This window comes from Diprion similis, chromosome 9 (assembly GCF_021155765.1).
Source record: "Diprion similis isolate iyDipSimi1 chromosome 9, iyDipSimi1.1, whole genome shotgun sequence".
NCBI classification, from domain to species: Eukaryota; Metazoa; Arthropoda; class Insecta; order Hymenoptera; family Diprionidae; genus Diprion; species Diprion similis.
In genome coordinates this window covers 3,472,044-3,487,837 of record NC_060113.1, presented here as the reverse complement: position 1 = coordinate 3,487,837, position 15,794 = coordinate 3,472,044, and the positions used below count along the sequence as shown (strand labels likewise).

At 36.6% G+C, this 15,794-nt stretch overlaps 6 protein-coding genes across 9 annotated transcripts in view; 4 read left to right on the top strand and 2 right to left on the bottom strand.

Annotated features, from left to right (window-relative positions):
- The first annotated feature begins 40 nt into the window (after window positions 1-40).
- Window positions 41-3,609, top strand: LOC124410318 (E3 ubiquitin ligase Rnf157). 2 transcript variants are annotated; one of them, XM_046888581.1, is made up of 9 exons: window positions 41-264; window positions 514-632; window positions 717-982; window positions 1,071-1,212; window positions 1,306-1,509; window positions 1,616-1,858; window positions 1,993-2,153; window positions 2,616-2,886; window positions 2,957-3,609. In XM_046888581.1, the coding sequence occupies exons 1-9, from the start codon at window positions 177-179 to the stop codon at window positions 3,152-3,154; spliced, it is 1,692 nt and encodes a 563-aa protein (XP_046744537.1). In that variant the 5' UTR covers window positions 41-176; the 3' UTR covers window positions 3,155-3,609. The 2 variants fall into 2 exon arrangements, with proteins under 2 accessions (XP_046744537.1, XP_046744538.1); XM_046888582.1 differs by having other exon boundaries at window positions 42-264; window positions 2,736-2,886.
- A 1,103-nt stretch (window positions 3,610-4,712) lies between these two features.
- The window catches only part of LOC124410618 (60S ribosomal protein L10), a 28,199-nt gene continuing 17,117 nt past the window's right edge, over window positions 4,713-15,794 (bottom strand). Inside the window, exons 1-4 of one of the 2 annotated variants that reach the window (XM_046889116.1) lie at window positions 6,220-6,244; window positions 6,035-6,063; window positions 5,200-5,505; window positions 4,713-5,103 (exon numbers count right to left, since the gene is read on the bottom strand). In XM_046889116.1, the coding sequence (XP_046745072.1) occupies window positions 4,773-5,103; window positions 5,200-5,505; window positions 6,035-6,057 (660 nt within the window). In that variant the 5' untranslated portion in view covers window positions 6,058-6,063; window positions 6,220-6,244 and the 3' untranslated portion in view covers window positions 4,713-4,772. Of the gene's footprint in view, window positions 5,104-5,199; window positions 5,506-6,034; window positions 6,064-6,219; window positions 6,245-15,794 lie in introns of those variants that run through there. The other variant, XM_046889117.1, reaches the window with a different exon arrangement.
- On the top strand, window positions 6,449-7,423 carry LOC124410620 (mediator of RNA polymerase II transcription subunit 9). The gene is made up of 3 exons (XM_046889118.1): window positions 6,449-6,714; window positions 7,092-7,197; window positions 7,283-7,423. Exons 1-3 carry the CDS (start codon window positions 6,608-6,610, stop codon window positions 7,421-7,423), a joined length of 354 nt encoding a protein of 117 aa, XP_046745074.1. The 5' UTR covers window positions 6,449-6,607.
- LOC124410621 (protein NCBP2AS2 homolog) lies at window positions 7,453-7,834 on the top strand. Its single transcript, XM_046889119.1, has one exon. The coding sequence runs from the start codon at window positions 7,453-7,455 to the stop codon at window positions 7,705-7,707; it is 255 nt and encodes an 84-aa protein (XP_046745075.1). The 3' UTR covers window positions 7,708-7,834.
- On the top strand, window positions 7,714-10,315 carry LOC124410617 (protein YIPF3-like). The gene has a single exon (XM_046889115.1). The coding sequence runs from the start codon at window positions 7,838-7,840 to the stop codon at window positions 8,528-8,530; it is 693 nt and encodes a 230-aa protein (XP_046745071.1). The 5' UTR covers window positions 7,714-7,837; the 3' UTR covers window positions 8,531-10,315.
- On the bottom strand, window positions 10,519-15,531 carry LOC124410616 (GTP-binding protein 1). Of its 2 annotated transcripts, none has more exons than XM_046889113.1 (11): window positions 15,384-15,531; window positions 14,260-14,674; window positions 14,053-14,164; window positions 13,685-13,865; window positions 13,269-13,447; window positions 13,055-13,207; window positions 12,462-12,711; window positions 12,225-12,369; window positions 11,803-12,121; window positions 10,997-11,283; window positions 10,519-10,900 (listed from the first exon to the last, which is right to left on the bottom strand). In XM_046889113.1, exons 2-11 carry the CDS (start codon window positions 14,353-14,355, stop codon window positions 10,712-10,714), a joined length of 1,911 nt encoding a protein of 636 aa, XP_046745069.1. In that variant the 5' UTR covers window positions 14,356-14,674; window positions 15,384-15,531; the 3' UTR covers window positions 10,519-10,711. The 2 variants fall into 2 exon arrangements, with proteins under 2 accessions (XP_046745069.1, XP_046745070.1); XM_046889114.1 differs by having other exon boundaries at window positions 15,313-15,520.

Here is a 15,794-nt window from a genome sequence, read left to right as displayed (position 1 = left end):
TACTTTTACTTCCTAGTCCTGTAATCTCGTGAGTTGTTTGATCAATGGTCTTTACTCTTTGTCACCAGCTGATGAGGCCGTAGATATCTTGTTGAATGTTGTTTAGTTGTCAAAAGTGCGAACGAGTATCGAACTTTCTTTATTTCACCTCGTTTTTCCAAGGCAAATAGTTGATAATGGGCTCGTTAACCAGTAGACAAAATGCTGGTGTCGAAGAAGTCGACATAGTTTCGAACCATGCGTACAAATATCCTCCACGTTCAGGTAAAATGTTATTATTATTAAATTAGGCTTCGTACTTTTCAATGAAATCTTATTGTGTACCTCTTCTTACTACTTATCTGTCAAAAAACCAGCTTTATCGTATAGCTTCGTATCTAGATGCTAAGAATTTTTTTTTTTTTTTTTTTTTCTTACGTGCTACATTCATTCTTCTCTAAAAGACAAATGACGTCGATTCGACTACACCGAATCATAAATGAATACAATTACAAACTTTTCATAAATTAACAGGCAGCTATTTTGGAAGCCACTTTATAATGGGTGGTGAGAGATTCGACACACCTCAACCAGAGGCTTACCTTTTTGGAGAAAATGCTGATTTAAATTTCCTTGGAAGTAGGCCAACTCCGGTTAGTTCTCAGCCTCGTTATCTATACTCAGAGAATTAAAGCTGGACCCTTTTCCATAATGTAGATAATTTTTTTTCCCTGCAGTTTCCATATCCTCCGCCTCAAGCCAATGATCCAACAAAGACTCTGAAAAGTCTTGTAAACATACGGAAGGAATCGCTACGGTTAGTCCGTATCATAGACCAAACGTCAACTTCGTCGCAACACCATAACAGCAAGCATTACGGAGACGGAGATACCGACTATAAACCTACAAGGTTCAACATAGAATTTACTTTCGACTGTGACGTTAGATGTGCCATAACGATTTATTATTTTTGTACAGAGGACGTAACCGCTAATGGAGTTGTGTAAGTACGATAGAGTTTGAGAATAACCATATCATACCGAGTGTTCTAACATTTTGAATTTACATTGTATAGTTTTTATTCTATTCAGGTATATACCTCGGGATCCTTTGATGAATTCTGAGACATATCATTATAAAAAGGGAGCAAATCAACAGTTCAGCCAATCGTCTCACATTTTTGATCCAACTCTGTACAATGAGGAAGATTTGTTGTATAACCCAGACAGAGAGGTGTGATTGTGTTAAAATTTGGCTACACTTGACAAACGAAATAGTACTTCATAAAGTTGTTCATTTGATATCGTTACATTCAATTCTTTCCAGGTAATTCCAATCGCAATTCACTGCGTTGCAGAGGAGGGGACGGAAGAGCCAAAACAGTCTCACACCACCATCGCTGTGATAGAAAAACATTCCGATGGATCATATGTCTTAAAAGCATTAAAACAAAAGCTATATGTGGATGGACTTTGTTATCTCTTGCAAGAAATCTACGGCATTGAAAACAAGAACAGTGAAAATGCTAAGGTACCACCAAATTAGTCAAGATCTAATTTCATTTACAAAAAATAGGAGCCATAAAGTTGCATGTCAAAAAATTCACTTTATTTAATTCACTTATTTTTCTTTCTAGCAACAAGGAAGCGATGAAGATACTGAAGATAGTGGATCTGAATGTGTTATATGCATGTGTGACGTACGTGACACATTGATTCTACCGTGCAGGCACTTATGCCTGTGTAATGGATGTGCAGACTCGTTACGGTATCAAGCGAATAATTGTCCTATATGTCGAGCACCATTTAGGGCTTTGTTGCAAATTAAAGCTTTACAGAAAGCGACTGGGGCAATACTATCAAATCCGCCACTGGCTGAGGTATTGATTATTAGTGTTCATTCTTTTTTATAACTCAAGTTGTCATTTGTCTGCATAATGGGAGTTAGTTCTGATGAATTCACTTCTTCTTTTGTAAACTAGCAATTAAATTTGACTCCTCAACTAATTTCTAGGGAAGTTGTGAAAATATACCACCTGGTTATGAGGCAGTATCACTCATAGAAGCTTTGAACGGCCCTTATACACCGAGAGCAACGGTCCTACCAATTGAGCCGCTGGATACTCCTGACACAGACACAGCCAGTGCTATTCAAGCTGCTGAAATTTTAAATCGGTATGTCAGTAAAGTAATAGATTTTTTAATATACTATTGACTAGCTATTTTTGAAATTGAAATAACCGCTCTTTACTGCTTTCACCCTCAAATGCTTCTAACAGAATTCAACGCATCTCTATAGTCATGAACATTTCATCTCTAACATATTTAACCCTTTAACTGCATCTTAATATAATGTTCACTTCAACATTAATGCACGCGTACAAAAAGAAAAGATTTCCCTTAAAAACTAATCCTAATATTACGTTACTTGATAAGAAAACGATAATCTAATGGTAATTTATCACTTTTTCTTGGTGACTGACGTGTAAGACTTATCAAACTTGTATGAGAACGAAGAATAGGATGGGATTCCGAGCTCAAACTTGTACATCCATGAATCAAAGGTGTAATCTTAAAGGGTTAAATTGTATAGATTGTAAATATCAGTAGGATGGTAGAAACAAGAACTTTTTTTAGATCAGCTGAGCGTACGCCAGTTTCCAAACACGCATCTCCAAAAGATACGGAGAAGTCACCAAGAACTAGTGGTATGCCTTGTGCAACACCCGAGTTCCGAATGTCTGTTCTACTTGCAAGGGATGAAATTTCTGGTTCTCAAAAAGATCTTCGCAGTCGTTCACCAGCTGCGCGAGCCAAAGTAATTAGTCGTCCACGTGACAAAACTGCCGTTCGTACACGAGACACTTTAAGACTCGTTAATGAGAAGCAATCGACTGCTATTGATGAGGTAAAGTAGTTCTTTTGCTGCTAACAAATTGAAGGATTTGTTCCTCAAATAATTTCGTCGGGGTTTTCAGGGTCAAGATGATGATAGCGAAGCAGAAAAACTATCCCCTTTATTGGACGCAGTTACAAGCACAGAAGCACTGGATACCCGTATACATCCGATACATAACATAGAGCCTATTGATGATCTGGATATCGATGACGAATTGCAAGTAGAAAACGGAAGTGCGCAGAACTTAGATCGTACTAATGAGAAAAACTCGCACTAATTTCAAAACTTGTTTCCGCAAACTCGTTGTTAAATAGTGGAACAATAACAACTACATCTTTCGTTAACAAAAAAAAGTTTCAAGGTGCAATTTATCTGTCGAACTTTTGTTCATTTTCAAAGTTGAATAGCAGCTTAGGGCAGCTTGAACAATTGTACTATAAAATAGACCCATACATTCCCCTAATATTGTATTTTTCAAATTTTAATTAGGTAATTAGGTACTTTCTAATAATTTTACTAACAAAGTATTTTAGTGAGTTATATTTACTCCAATTTTTAGATATCGTTTGTTAAGTAATTACTATACTCCTGTACATAATTTAAATGGACCACGTTATGGACGCGTAATCTCACTCGAAGTTTTATTTTCTATGATTTTACTAATTTGTAATGAGTTACGTAGGATATGGCGTTCTAATCGTTTGTAAAATAAATAAATTCTTAAAATTACAACACCACGCCTTGTTCGCGCCTTTGGCGATCTGTACGGTTAAAGATGCAGAGTATAGTTCGAATATAGTTTCAGCACTTAAAACCAGGCAGAAGCCGGTGCCGCTTACGCCCGAGAGCCGCGAGCACGCGGTTTTGGGCAGATAAGTTTCGGCACTCAGCGAGTGCGGACGAGCGCGTCTTGGCGCGTGTTTCATAACTTGCAGTACACTCGATCCAGGTCTCTATATTGCGTCCACTTTCAATTATGGTATTCCATGTATCGAGGTGCATCAGCACAAGGGGCTCGACTCTTAGAGCTACTAGCCAATTGTTCGACTAGCTCTTCAAGCAAGCCAGGTGGCATCAGCTGGACGAGTCACATGATGTGCTCGCGGGAGGTGATCTCAGGATCACCTTTGGGGTACACCTCTAATGCGACCTTGTGTCCACATCCTGCAACATGAGGCCCCGAGGCGTCGGAGGCCGGGTTGCAGGCTTAGGTGGGGTGTACTTTCCATAATACTATATAGATCGATCAAGGTCTCGTTCCCTCGAAGTGTTGTTTCTCTTTCTATTAAGTCCGACCCTCCCGCGTTAATTAAACTATAATAAGAGAGCTCTCTTAGGTAGCGATAATAGATGTAGAAAGTAAGATTGACCTCAGGTGGTCCTCACTTCGATATACTCATGTCTGATGCACCTTCTGTTCAATAAACTTGTTTTAACTATCTGGCTTGCTCGGGCTTTTCCCTCTACTCCGTGAGGTTTTTTACGCCCGAGCAAGTTATAGTTCACTACATAACCCGGGAAATAACTGTGTTCTTATTTGAAACCCTATTCATTCGATCCTCATCGAATTCTCAACCTTTGAGCTATAATCCAATAAAACAAAATGTTGTTTTCATTTACGTTATACCTGTTTTATTATGAATTTTAAACAGACAATCATCTACTAGAACATCTATGGAACACTGATATGTGTAAGAAAGGATGTAATATAAAAGCGAACTCTTAATTTCCACTATGGGAATAATAAATAGGCAGAAAAAAATCGGGGATTGATGATGAAGTTATTGCATGCATCTCTTTGCAACATAATGAGGTACAGTAGCGAGAAACTCACATTTTTAATTAGTCGGAATAAAATTTATTGAGACCACATTTACAAAAGTGTCTGGCTCAGATTAAGCATTGGCCAGGCTTTCCCTGAATTTCTTCCACGCGTCCAGGGGTCCGTGCTCAGGAAGATATTTGACATTGCAACCATCTTGGGCAAGACGGCCAGCTACCTTCAAATCCTCATATTCGGCACGTTCGTACTTGGTAAATCCCCACTTCTTCGAAACATAGATCTTTTGACGACCAGGGAACTTGAACTTGGCACGACGTAGAGCTTCAATAACTACCGCCTTGTGACGGTCCGATGAGCGTACACTCATGATCGGCTGCCCAATTCGGACACGAGCAACGGTACCTTGAGGCTTACCGAAGGCTCCTCTCATCCCAGTTTGGAGCCTAGATAGTTGAATAGATTCGTAAGATTAATTTTTCAATCAAGTAAATAATATTCCGTTATTGAATAAATGAGTTACTATTGTTAATGTGATTTACCTATCAGCTCCAGCGCATGACAACATTTTGTTGATGCGAATGACGTGGAAAGGATGGAGTCGCATCCTAATGTGGAACTGATCTTTGCCAGCATTTTTGACCATGTATTTGTTGCAGCAAATACGACCTGCCTCCAGAGCTTCAGAGCTAAGCTGTTCATACTCGTCAGAAACTAAGTGAACGCAAAGTGGAAAGTCTTCGACACATGCCTTCTTCTTTCCCAAGTCGAAGATACGAATCTTTGGGTCAGGGACACCCCGACAGAAACGAGACTTGGGGTATGGTTTGTTCTTGCAGTAGCGATAACTATAATTTAACAATAATTCTTATCATTGATTGGTGCAGAATACATTTACACAGTACTTGAATCCCCAAAGAATTAACTAAAACTGTGCAGATACTAAAATTGTGTAACGTTTATCCTAAAGCATATTGCAACAATGACTTCTACTTTGACATCTGATTGTCACCACATATTGCGAAATAGGTTAGACACTAGTGTTAACGAGGTTATGTTATATCCATGTCGATTTTGCAGTTTCATAAAACACTTGACATCTAACTAATGGCCTGGAACTGCAACTCTGATTAGCTAAAATTTCGAAGCATCTACAGAGAACTTCACAATAAGCAAGTAAATGAAGCGACAGCACGGAACAATACACTTCGAAGTTTGGCATAGACTTGCGTTGAAGCAAAAAAGTGAGTTTTGTTAGAGCCTCGGATTGATTCGTTGCTCAAGTCAATTGATGGAATCGTTGTTTAGAGATTGTTTCTCTTTCCAATTATTTCCTTTTTTTTTCTAAATTAGAAAATGCGAGGCATGACGACTTACCATCTCGCTGGTCGGCGCCCCATTTTGGACTGAAAATATAAACACCACAATTATTTATCGAAACAACTATCACTCGTAACAATTAGTAAATTAACCTAATTCCGTTCAGTAAAACGAATCAATTTCCGTTATGCAGGATTCCTCGGATTATTAAAGATATAAAACAGCATTTACGATAAACATACCTCCGACTCTTGATAGCCTGAATGAAAGAGACGGAAATGAAATATCTGGTTAAATGTCCTGGAGGTGTTTCCGGCGTTCGCGGTACTACACCATAGACTACACGAAAGATTATATAAAGTCTATGTCTATCTTTACAAGTTAGACGAGCTCCCTGCCGTTGCTTCATCCGTTCATCTACAAAATTTGATTCTATCGGTTTCTGTTTCTGACAATATCGTGAACTTTTGTCAAACTCCTAGGTCAAACCTTCGTCGTATGCAAGAGACTTTCAACGACTAGTCCGCGTGACGTAGAACGTGTGTGATAAATTCAATTAAACTGAAAACTAAAGAAGAAAAAATTAGTGTCGAAAAAGCGGAAGATGCCGAAAAAAACTGCGGTGAAAATATGATGGAAGTTGTTGAGATCACAGAGGAAGTGCCTGCTCGAAGTCAGTTCACAGTCGACGATCTAGACATAGAAATTCTACCGATTGTGTACGAAATAATCCGAAGGTATGTGGCGTTAATTGATTTACCTGTTAGCACTAGCAGTACTCTTTAAAATTGATACGTCAGAAATAGTCCTCTTTTTCCAAGTTCTTTTATAGCTACAAAGCTGCGAATGCACACTTCATTGTCTGCCACGTTCGACAAATTATTTATAGCTCTTATATGTTGCGTATTGAAATTATTCACCCAAGGTGAATGATTGCTCAATTTCTCAAATTAATGTTCTAATTTTATTCAATTGCCCTCCGAACAGGAGATCGTGACGTTGAAAATTTTGTAGCATCGCATAGGAACAACAATTTACCTTATTGAATGTACAGCTAATTTTTCTTATCAAACTCGTTATGTAATACAACAAAAATTTTATTTGTTCCACATAGCGTAGAAAAAGATCCCCATGACAATACCCAAAAAGCTAAGGATTCTCAGGACACGAGTCACAAAATACTAGAATTACAAAAAAAATTGGACTCGGCAAGATCACAGGTGTGTATACTGAACGATCATCAAGTTTAGCATGACTAAGTGTTCGTTTTCTGTAATTTAATAAACCAAAACTGATTGATTTTAGATTAAAAGATTGCCTGGAATAGAATATAGCAAAGAGGAGCAATTACAGAAGCTAGAAACACTTCGTAGGCAGCTCAGATTGAAGCGAGAACTACTACTCAAGTATCGTAACATGTGTACATTTGACATACCCAAAGTATAAAGAATTAGACATTCAGACTTCAGTTCATTATGGTTCTGCGTTTTCTTATGCGGTACTTGGCCAACAACGAAAACCTCATCAACAAATTAGCAGATTCAAAACCTATAAGACGAGCCGCTCAGCTAGTTGTTTATTATATGCATCGAGCTGACCATTACGGTATACCATCTAATCGGAAGGAGCTTGGTGAGCGATATGCAAGTTTATTATCCCGTTTCTCATCTAATCTCAAAAAAGAAATTGCAGCTGCTAAGGAAGACCTGAAAAAGAAACAATCTAAGTAACATTTATTGTAATGTAATCAGATAACTCTCTTGCGATTAATAATCCATCGCAAGTACTGCGATGAATCAGTTTTTTTTTCCACGAATTGTGAATTAGATTTATTAGCTTAGAATTTTCCATTAGTTTATCATGGCATACAAAGGATCAGCCATTGTATTGGTGCCTACAGATTCCAAAGAATATTCTGTTAAAGTCGATGGCCGTGTTTCGTTTGTCAATCGTTATATGAGAGTTACACCTTACGATATTGGAAGACGGATTATAGCTTCCCTCGGACCTCCTTGTAACAAGAAATTTAAAATTGAAAATGTGGATCTAGTAGGGCCCCTTTTAGCAGTCTTGTTTCTAATTGCAATTCTATATTATGGATACAGAATTAAAGACCCTTCGGCTACAGATTCAATTCTGGCTCCTGTAACTTCAGTACTGTTGTACATTGTTCTGAATCCCTGTCTAGGTTTTGTGTTATGTAAATTGGCCCGTGCCAGTATCGCGTTCTGGGATTTAGCTGGGTCGTTGGGCTATGCCTTGTATTCTCATCTTATAACGTTAATTCTGAGCGTTCTAATATATCAAGAAGAAAGTAACGCCTTCTTTTTCCTATGTTTATTTCTATTTGGAGGACTAAGTGCTCTTAGAGTATGCATCATTCTTATAACTAGTATACCCAAACCGGCCTTTCGACTTTTAGTTTGTTCTACATTATTCGTAAGTCATTTGTTATTCTTAATTTTCTTACACTTTGCCTACATGCATCCCACGTTTATATATGGCAAAGGCAGCGACAAACGTATATCCACAAAAATACATACAAATTTGTAATTGAAATTTTTAGAAGAGTCTCCAAAATAATAAGCATACTTGTGATTTCTTTAATATCCTTCGGCATCGACTGTGGTACCAAGTAAATTAATTTTTTGTATTGTGTTAGTAGTATATACAGCTAATTGCGAGCAGACTTTGTAGTTTGTGGAGAGTGTTTTAAATTCAATTGTTTTTAGACTACACCACAAGATTTATAATCAATTTCGATTATCTGATGTAATTTTATTTATATAAATTTGAATTTGCATCTGATATCTGTATATTTTTATCAAAATTCACTAAAACCTGTTGTAGAAACTAACCAGCCGTAAAAAAAATTCTCTTTCTAATCACACCATTGAAATTAAATATTGATCAAAGGCCTGAGATTACGTGATACATCCAGCAAATTTAAGCCACTAACGAACTGTGATGTAAAAAGAGAAGTTATTTCCAATGTCAGATTGTATTATGTGGCGTTTATTGGATATTATAACAAGAAAAACACCATAATTACAAGTATTAAGATCAGTCCAGTTTTACTGCTCATAAAAATCAACTTGTTTCAAAATAATGTTGTTAGTTATATAAAGTAACGAAATTATAATAAGCTACATAATACAGTACGTACGTTTACAGTATTCTTAATCTTTTATCCGTTGTAACAAACTGGGCAGATGAAACCTAATGTAGCAAACGTGATTATCATTAATACTTTATATGCATACTAAATACTTTCATAAAGAATCAACATTAGAAATCCAACCCATAGATCAAGCGTATCTCTCAAAATTCCTACTATCTACATAGTAATTTTAATATTAAAATCATAATCAGTCAAAGAAAATAATCCATCTAACAAGCATTCTTCACCAGTTATGGTACCTATTCAATCATATGAAAAATAGTACAATGAATCACAAAGTATTATACTCATATACCTTACATGTGTGATATACATACAGAACCACAGTTTTATATTTAGATTATACGGCCAGGACAAGCGCAATAGAAGTAACTCACAGTTAACAGAAAGAAGCATTTTAAGTCTACATTGATACCAAAAATAGCTGTTTTCACCCCATATCTGATGATGCTACAGCAGTAAAGAAAGTATGAAATCAACACATATTATCCATGAAAGTACTTTCAACATAATGCAGTCAAATGTCACAGAATAAAGCTATATGCAGATTTTACTGTCACACCAACTGTTTGGGTAACATATCTAGAAAACACAAACAGACTTTTATTGCTGCGAAATCAGATTTCTGAAATTCAGGCATTAAAAATTATTGTTTAGGAGTATTGGAATGATATGAGAAACTGCTTGGTGCAACAAAACTAGCTAATACCGTTAATTATTGTAATATTGATTCAATAATTGAGCGGAACACTATAAGTCGTTTGCAGAGACGAGGTGTCTTTTTCCTGAATAAGTTCGGAGTATTTTATTCTTAGATTTTGAACTAGGGAACATACAGCTGTAAGAGTGTTTCTTTTTGATATGCAATGCAAATTGCGCTTTTATATTTGTTTGAAAAAATTTTCCATACAGGTAATCTATTCAAAAAAAGGTGACGTGTAAAGTATATCTTTATCAATATAACAAGGCTGGAATATAATTACAAAAATTTTGCTACATGTTGCCTCGAATATTTCAAACTTTTTTTGTGTTCGGACTTTATATACATATTTATATGTATACAGGTATTCGATATGAAATGTTGAATTGTAACACCCCCTTTGCACTTTAAAGAAAGTTCTAACTTGTGCTGCTATGGGAAAGGAAACGCAAGCTTTGAAAAACAGAGCAAAAATTAAAATACAGTTTATAAATTTTATTCACTTCTTTCTGTCTTGTTTTAGAAGTCATATGCAGTAAACTCGTAACTATTTTGTTATTTTTCGATTAGATCAGAATCAAATCAATTAAAATAACACTTTGTGAAAAACATGATGAAATCAGTCCGTGAATAAAAGTTTCGTTAATTAATATTGTATCGATGCTGAACAAAAAAATTATTTTGAGTGTCTAGGCTGCTATTAAATTTTATCAAAAATTTATCCAAATAAAATTTTCAGTTTCCAAGCAGCACTGGTATTTTTGAAAAAGAATAAAATTTTGTTGTCATTGCTCTATTACATCACATGGTAATATTGCTAAGGAATTATTTATACTTTGTACACAAATTTTCTTTAAACTTTGGCTGGAGGGTTTTGTTCAGATAGAGGTTGTACATTCCCGCTTGTCGCGTTGTGGGGTCGTCCTCGTCCCCCTCTTCGGCCTCGCCCCTTTTTGCCGCCAGAGCCCGATCTCTGTGGCATATTTTCGCGTTTATCAGCAGACACTTCGAAAGGTGAATTTTGGTCCGCCACATCTGGCATCTAAAAATTGATTGTCAAGAAAGGAAAGAAAACCAGCTGAATTGTCGTAAGATCTATGCGAGTAAATTCTCTGAGAAACTAGCTTTATCAGCTCACTTGAGTAAGAGGCATCATTGCAGAGCCATTCTGACGAGTCTGCTGTACTTTGTTAGGCTTATTGCCCCTCATTGTTTGCGAACCAGTGGGACCAGAGTGGGGTATGAGTCGTAGAACATTGCCAACGGCCTTAGTTCGTCCTTCTCTAAAGACCATACGTTGTCCTGGTTTTATGTACTCAGGATGTTTAATAAATTTAAAGTGCACCAGAGCTTTATCCCCTGTTCTGAGACAATCTTGCGACATTGTTAGAATGGAGGCTGTTTGCCTTATGCTTCCGCAATGCACTACAACAAAAAATAGATTCTTACGATGATTTCTTATTACATATCTCCTAAAATGTTTATAGTGAAACTTTTCAATTGCGGACATTTTTGGGACCGGAAATCTTCCTCGCTATTAAAAAGCGTTTATTATTCACAAATTCTTGCACAACTATGTATAAACGTGTATAAAAATGTAGTATTTCAACGGACCAAGTTACATAAACGTATAGGTGAATGTAAGTATTCGGAATACATACACTGTCACAAATGAAAAAAAACATCACTGTTTTTATTATGAAACGTATACAATATTAACTCAAGAAAGAACGGTGTTAAAGGTACGTATGTCGCAGGCTCCAGCGTGCGCAACGGCAGATCAACAGTCAAGAGTTCGAAAAAGAATGAACAAATTGAAAATTTTTCAAACGTGTCCGCTATTGAGAAGTTTTTTTGTTACGTGGTATCCATGGCAAGTTTCACTGTGTACAAAGTAAGGTCTTGTGGTTATGACAAGAGCATATTAATTATGATCCAACATACCCATGGCTTGATATCTTGAGCTGATGGTAGTAGGGTGATGTAGTACCAGAATTTCACCCTCAAATTCCCAACAAGCTTGGGGGTTTAGTAGAGGTGAAACCATTACCATTCCCTTACGAATTTGGGATCTTTTTATTTTTTTCAGAGCAAAACTTGCTGTTTGACCCCCACGTACTTCACGGACCGGCATTCTTTTTCTATGAATACTTTTTACAGCAATCGGTATGAAGTATCCCAATGGATCTGGTCCCAACAACAGAGTATCATTCAGCTTAATTACACCCTTGAGAGTCGTTCCTGAAACAACTGTTCCAACACCCTGAAAATAACAATGTTAAGAATGTTTGTACAGTTGGAACTTGACTCGTTATATTTGAGTATATTTTCTTATATTGAGTATATTTGATGTCCGTTATACTTACGGGGACAGAATATGTGTCATCTATTTGAAACTCCGCGGGCTCGTCGTCGTGACTGGTCATTCGAGCAGTTAACAAATTGAGAAACATTTTTAGAAGGTGTAGATTCTCACCGTTTACATTTGACACTTGAAAAATGGGACAAAGCCTGTTTGGATAATAAAACAAAGCGAAATTTGAATCGGTGGAAATTTTTTTCTCTGAATCATCTGAGTCGACATGCGGTAACTTTGACAATACCTTTCGGACACGAAATTGGTAGCACTGATAACAACGTCATCCTGGCATTTTACCATAACTGGAACTTTTCTGCATCCTGGTGATTTTAGGATACGAACTAGTAGTCGCAAATTTTCCTGTAGTACATTTGGTGGGCACATATCAATTTTTGTCACCACTACAAATACTGGGACAGATAGTGCTAGAGCCAGACCCAAGTGCTCCTTAGTCATACCAACGATGCCTGCGTTGGCACCAACCATCAGCATACCTTTTCAAACAATAAATGAGGAAAAAGTGTTAGAATAATATAACAATATTGAATTATGTTTATTAACGCTCTATCATTTCAATTAGGGGTTTTCTAACTGACTAATATCAATATTTCATTACTGCTAAGTTTTTTTCATGTACAAGATGAAGACTGTTTTTCTTTCGTTTCAATATTACTAGGTATATTGGTCCACTCCGTTTATCTCTGATTAAATAAGCTTATTCGTTCCTTTATACACATGTGGTGGTGAAACGTTTCCCACCAATATCCGTGCGCATATGTCATATTTGAGCAACTATTTTTTAAATGTAGTGATTTTTGCTAGCAATAGTTTACTTACCAAAGTCAGGTGCATGCCCAGTCATACCAAAAACGGTAGTTTTAAGATAACGCTCGTGTCCGGCGAGGTCAATGAATGTGATGACTTTGGAAGACTTTTCACAGATCTTGACCCAGTCTAGGGAACCATGTTCTGGTTTGTTCACAACATTTCCTGAATACACATTTGAATATCAATGCTCAGTCAAATAAGGATCAAGTTGAAGCTTACATACCGATGCTGTCAAAACCAAGAATGTCATTTCCTACAGAACTTGTCCTTCCAGTTTCAGCTTCATGCTTGTGACGAAACAACTTTTGCCTAGCCAACCCTCGTCCATTATCGAGCTCACCATGAGTTAGGACACCCAATAGGGTTGACTTTCCAGCATCTACATTGCCAACAACAGCAACCCTGGAATATCAATACAGTGTGAAATGAAACGAGATTTGTGTCTACTTTAATCACTGTTTATCATTTTACTAATCTTATAATATTGTTCAATTGTTGCAAACTGCATATTCTGTGTATTTAAAGCATTTACAAATCGACAGAGAGGTAAGTTTGATGTACTGCAAAATGAGCGGAACTCCATTGGTATTACATTAGAGTAATTTTAAATAAGGAGAAATAAGGCAACTGTTTTGATACCTTATTTCAAGGAAATCTTGTTGATCTAAGCGTCTTCTGACCAAATATTGTCCTATGAGTCCCAGATCAACTTTTCGTTGCCTCAACAGAACACAATCTGCCTCCAAAGTTGCTGCCAGAGACTGCAGAGTGGCCACAGATGCATCATACTCATCCTCTTTCAGACCATTCTCAGAACCATCTACTCGGAAAAACAGTACGTTCAAAGAAAGATTAAAATATGTTTTTCAGGCCACACTAACGATGTTTCTAGCATTCTTACTACCGACAACCTTATTTTCGTTATAACAATCGCCTGATGAGAGTAATTATGAAAACCTCTATGCAAGTAAAGGAAGAAATAAACAGAGAAATCGTCCAAGACGCACCTTCCCCAACACCGATGTCAAATATTGTTTCACTTCCGCCATCCTGTATTCTTTCTTGTAGTCGTCTCAGTAGCAATTCGTACTGATCCTCCGTTGGACTAACAAGGACATCCTGCAAGTAGAATTATCAATGTTTGAGCAAAATTAACTCTGTACGAGATGAAGATATCTTGAATTTGAACATTTTCTTTATGCCGGCTAAGTTACCTTTCCCCTGATGCTGGCATAGTCCATTGCAGAAGTAGAAATATTTTCTTTCGCCAGTATGGGCATCGTTGAATTAGTTGATGTCGTTGACGTCATATTGGATGTCAGTAACTCTGACGAGTTTAGTGCTTACTAATTTTTATTATTCTTAATTTATTGTGGAGTTCGTTTTTATTTTAGCAAATACTTCTTCAGTTCCTAACAGCAATACAATTCCCTAGTATGTGAACGCCTGTGCCAAATATTTTCCAATATTTAAATCCAAAGAGTCTTCGGTAAGAAACCATTGAGGGTGCACTCATTACTATCTTAACAGGAATCGCTATATGAGGAAAGAGCTCTGCAAGATGTCATCCCCACTGGAGTTTGCCTCGGATATACTTTTCAATTTAATTTGAATTTTCAATTGTTATATCTGCAATGAGATAAAAAAAAATGTCGGTGAAAATCATTTTGTACTTCTACCAGTGGTGAATTTGATGTTGTTCAATGTTTTTATTATTATTCGAATTCTTTATGGGTAATGTGTTATGATGTAAACATTTCTTTCAAATATAATTAGCATTGTGTGTAATCTGTCTCAGTCACCACTTCCTATAGTGCAATACATGACAGATAACAAAAGCGTTAATATTCTGTTGACTGAATATTTGAAACGTCAGTGAAAAGTTGCATCATGTAGCTTTTATACCTGTATTTTCATGGCAGAGTTTGGTCTCATTATAATACAAAATACCAAACGCATCAAAGTCCTAGTTGAGGAATTGATTAATTGAGAATATTAGGAAATGAACTAATATTAAAAATGTGTACACCAGGTGTTATGATCATTGAAAGATTTTTATTATTGAATGAGACTACTAGCATCACTGATTTAACATGTTGCTAAACAGTAATCAAAGTTATTAATTTTCGTGTGCTGTCTAAAGATACATCAACATTATTTCACGTATTCATATCTGTGCCTATTTCTATAAATAAACATATTGTAGGGCTGCCAATGATCACCTATTTGTGAAATACAAAAGGGTGTAAAAATAAACAAGTGTTCACGTGTCATGATTGTAAGTTGTCAAAATTTTGTAATGCATAAGCTTTGCTATAACGAAAAAGTAAACACTCACAAGAATTATCGAAACTTAACAGAAAGTTGGCAGAATTATTTCATGTTGTCGGATTGGAGGCTGTCACTGCACATGAAGTTTGTTGCTAGGTACACATCAGGTGATTACACAAATTTACAACAGCATGTCGTGGAGAGTCTTCGTTCACGGAGCCACGATGGCGCCACATTGCACTTTTTAAACCAATGGTATCGCTTTTCCGATCGGCCACCTCGCGCCAGGAAAATTAAATCATATCCTTGGTACAAATGACATATTCTTCAATAATCCAAATCCGCGCTATGCGCGGTTCTTGATTATTGCAGTTCTTTTTAAAGTAAATAATTAATACTTCTCTGAATATAGTTACAGATAACTTACCTTCGAGTTAATGCTTTATTTATTTAACATTTATACACGCAGCTTGTTTAC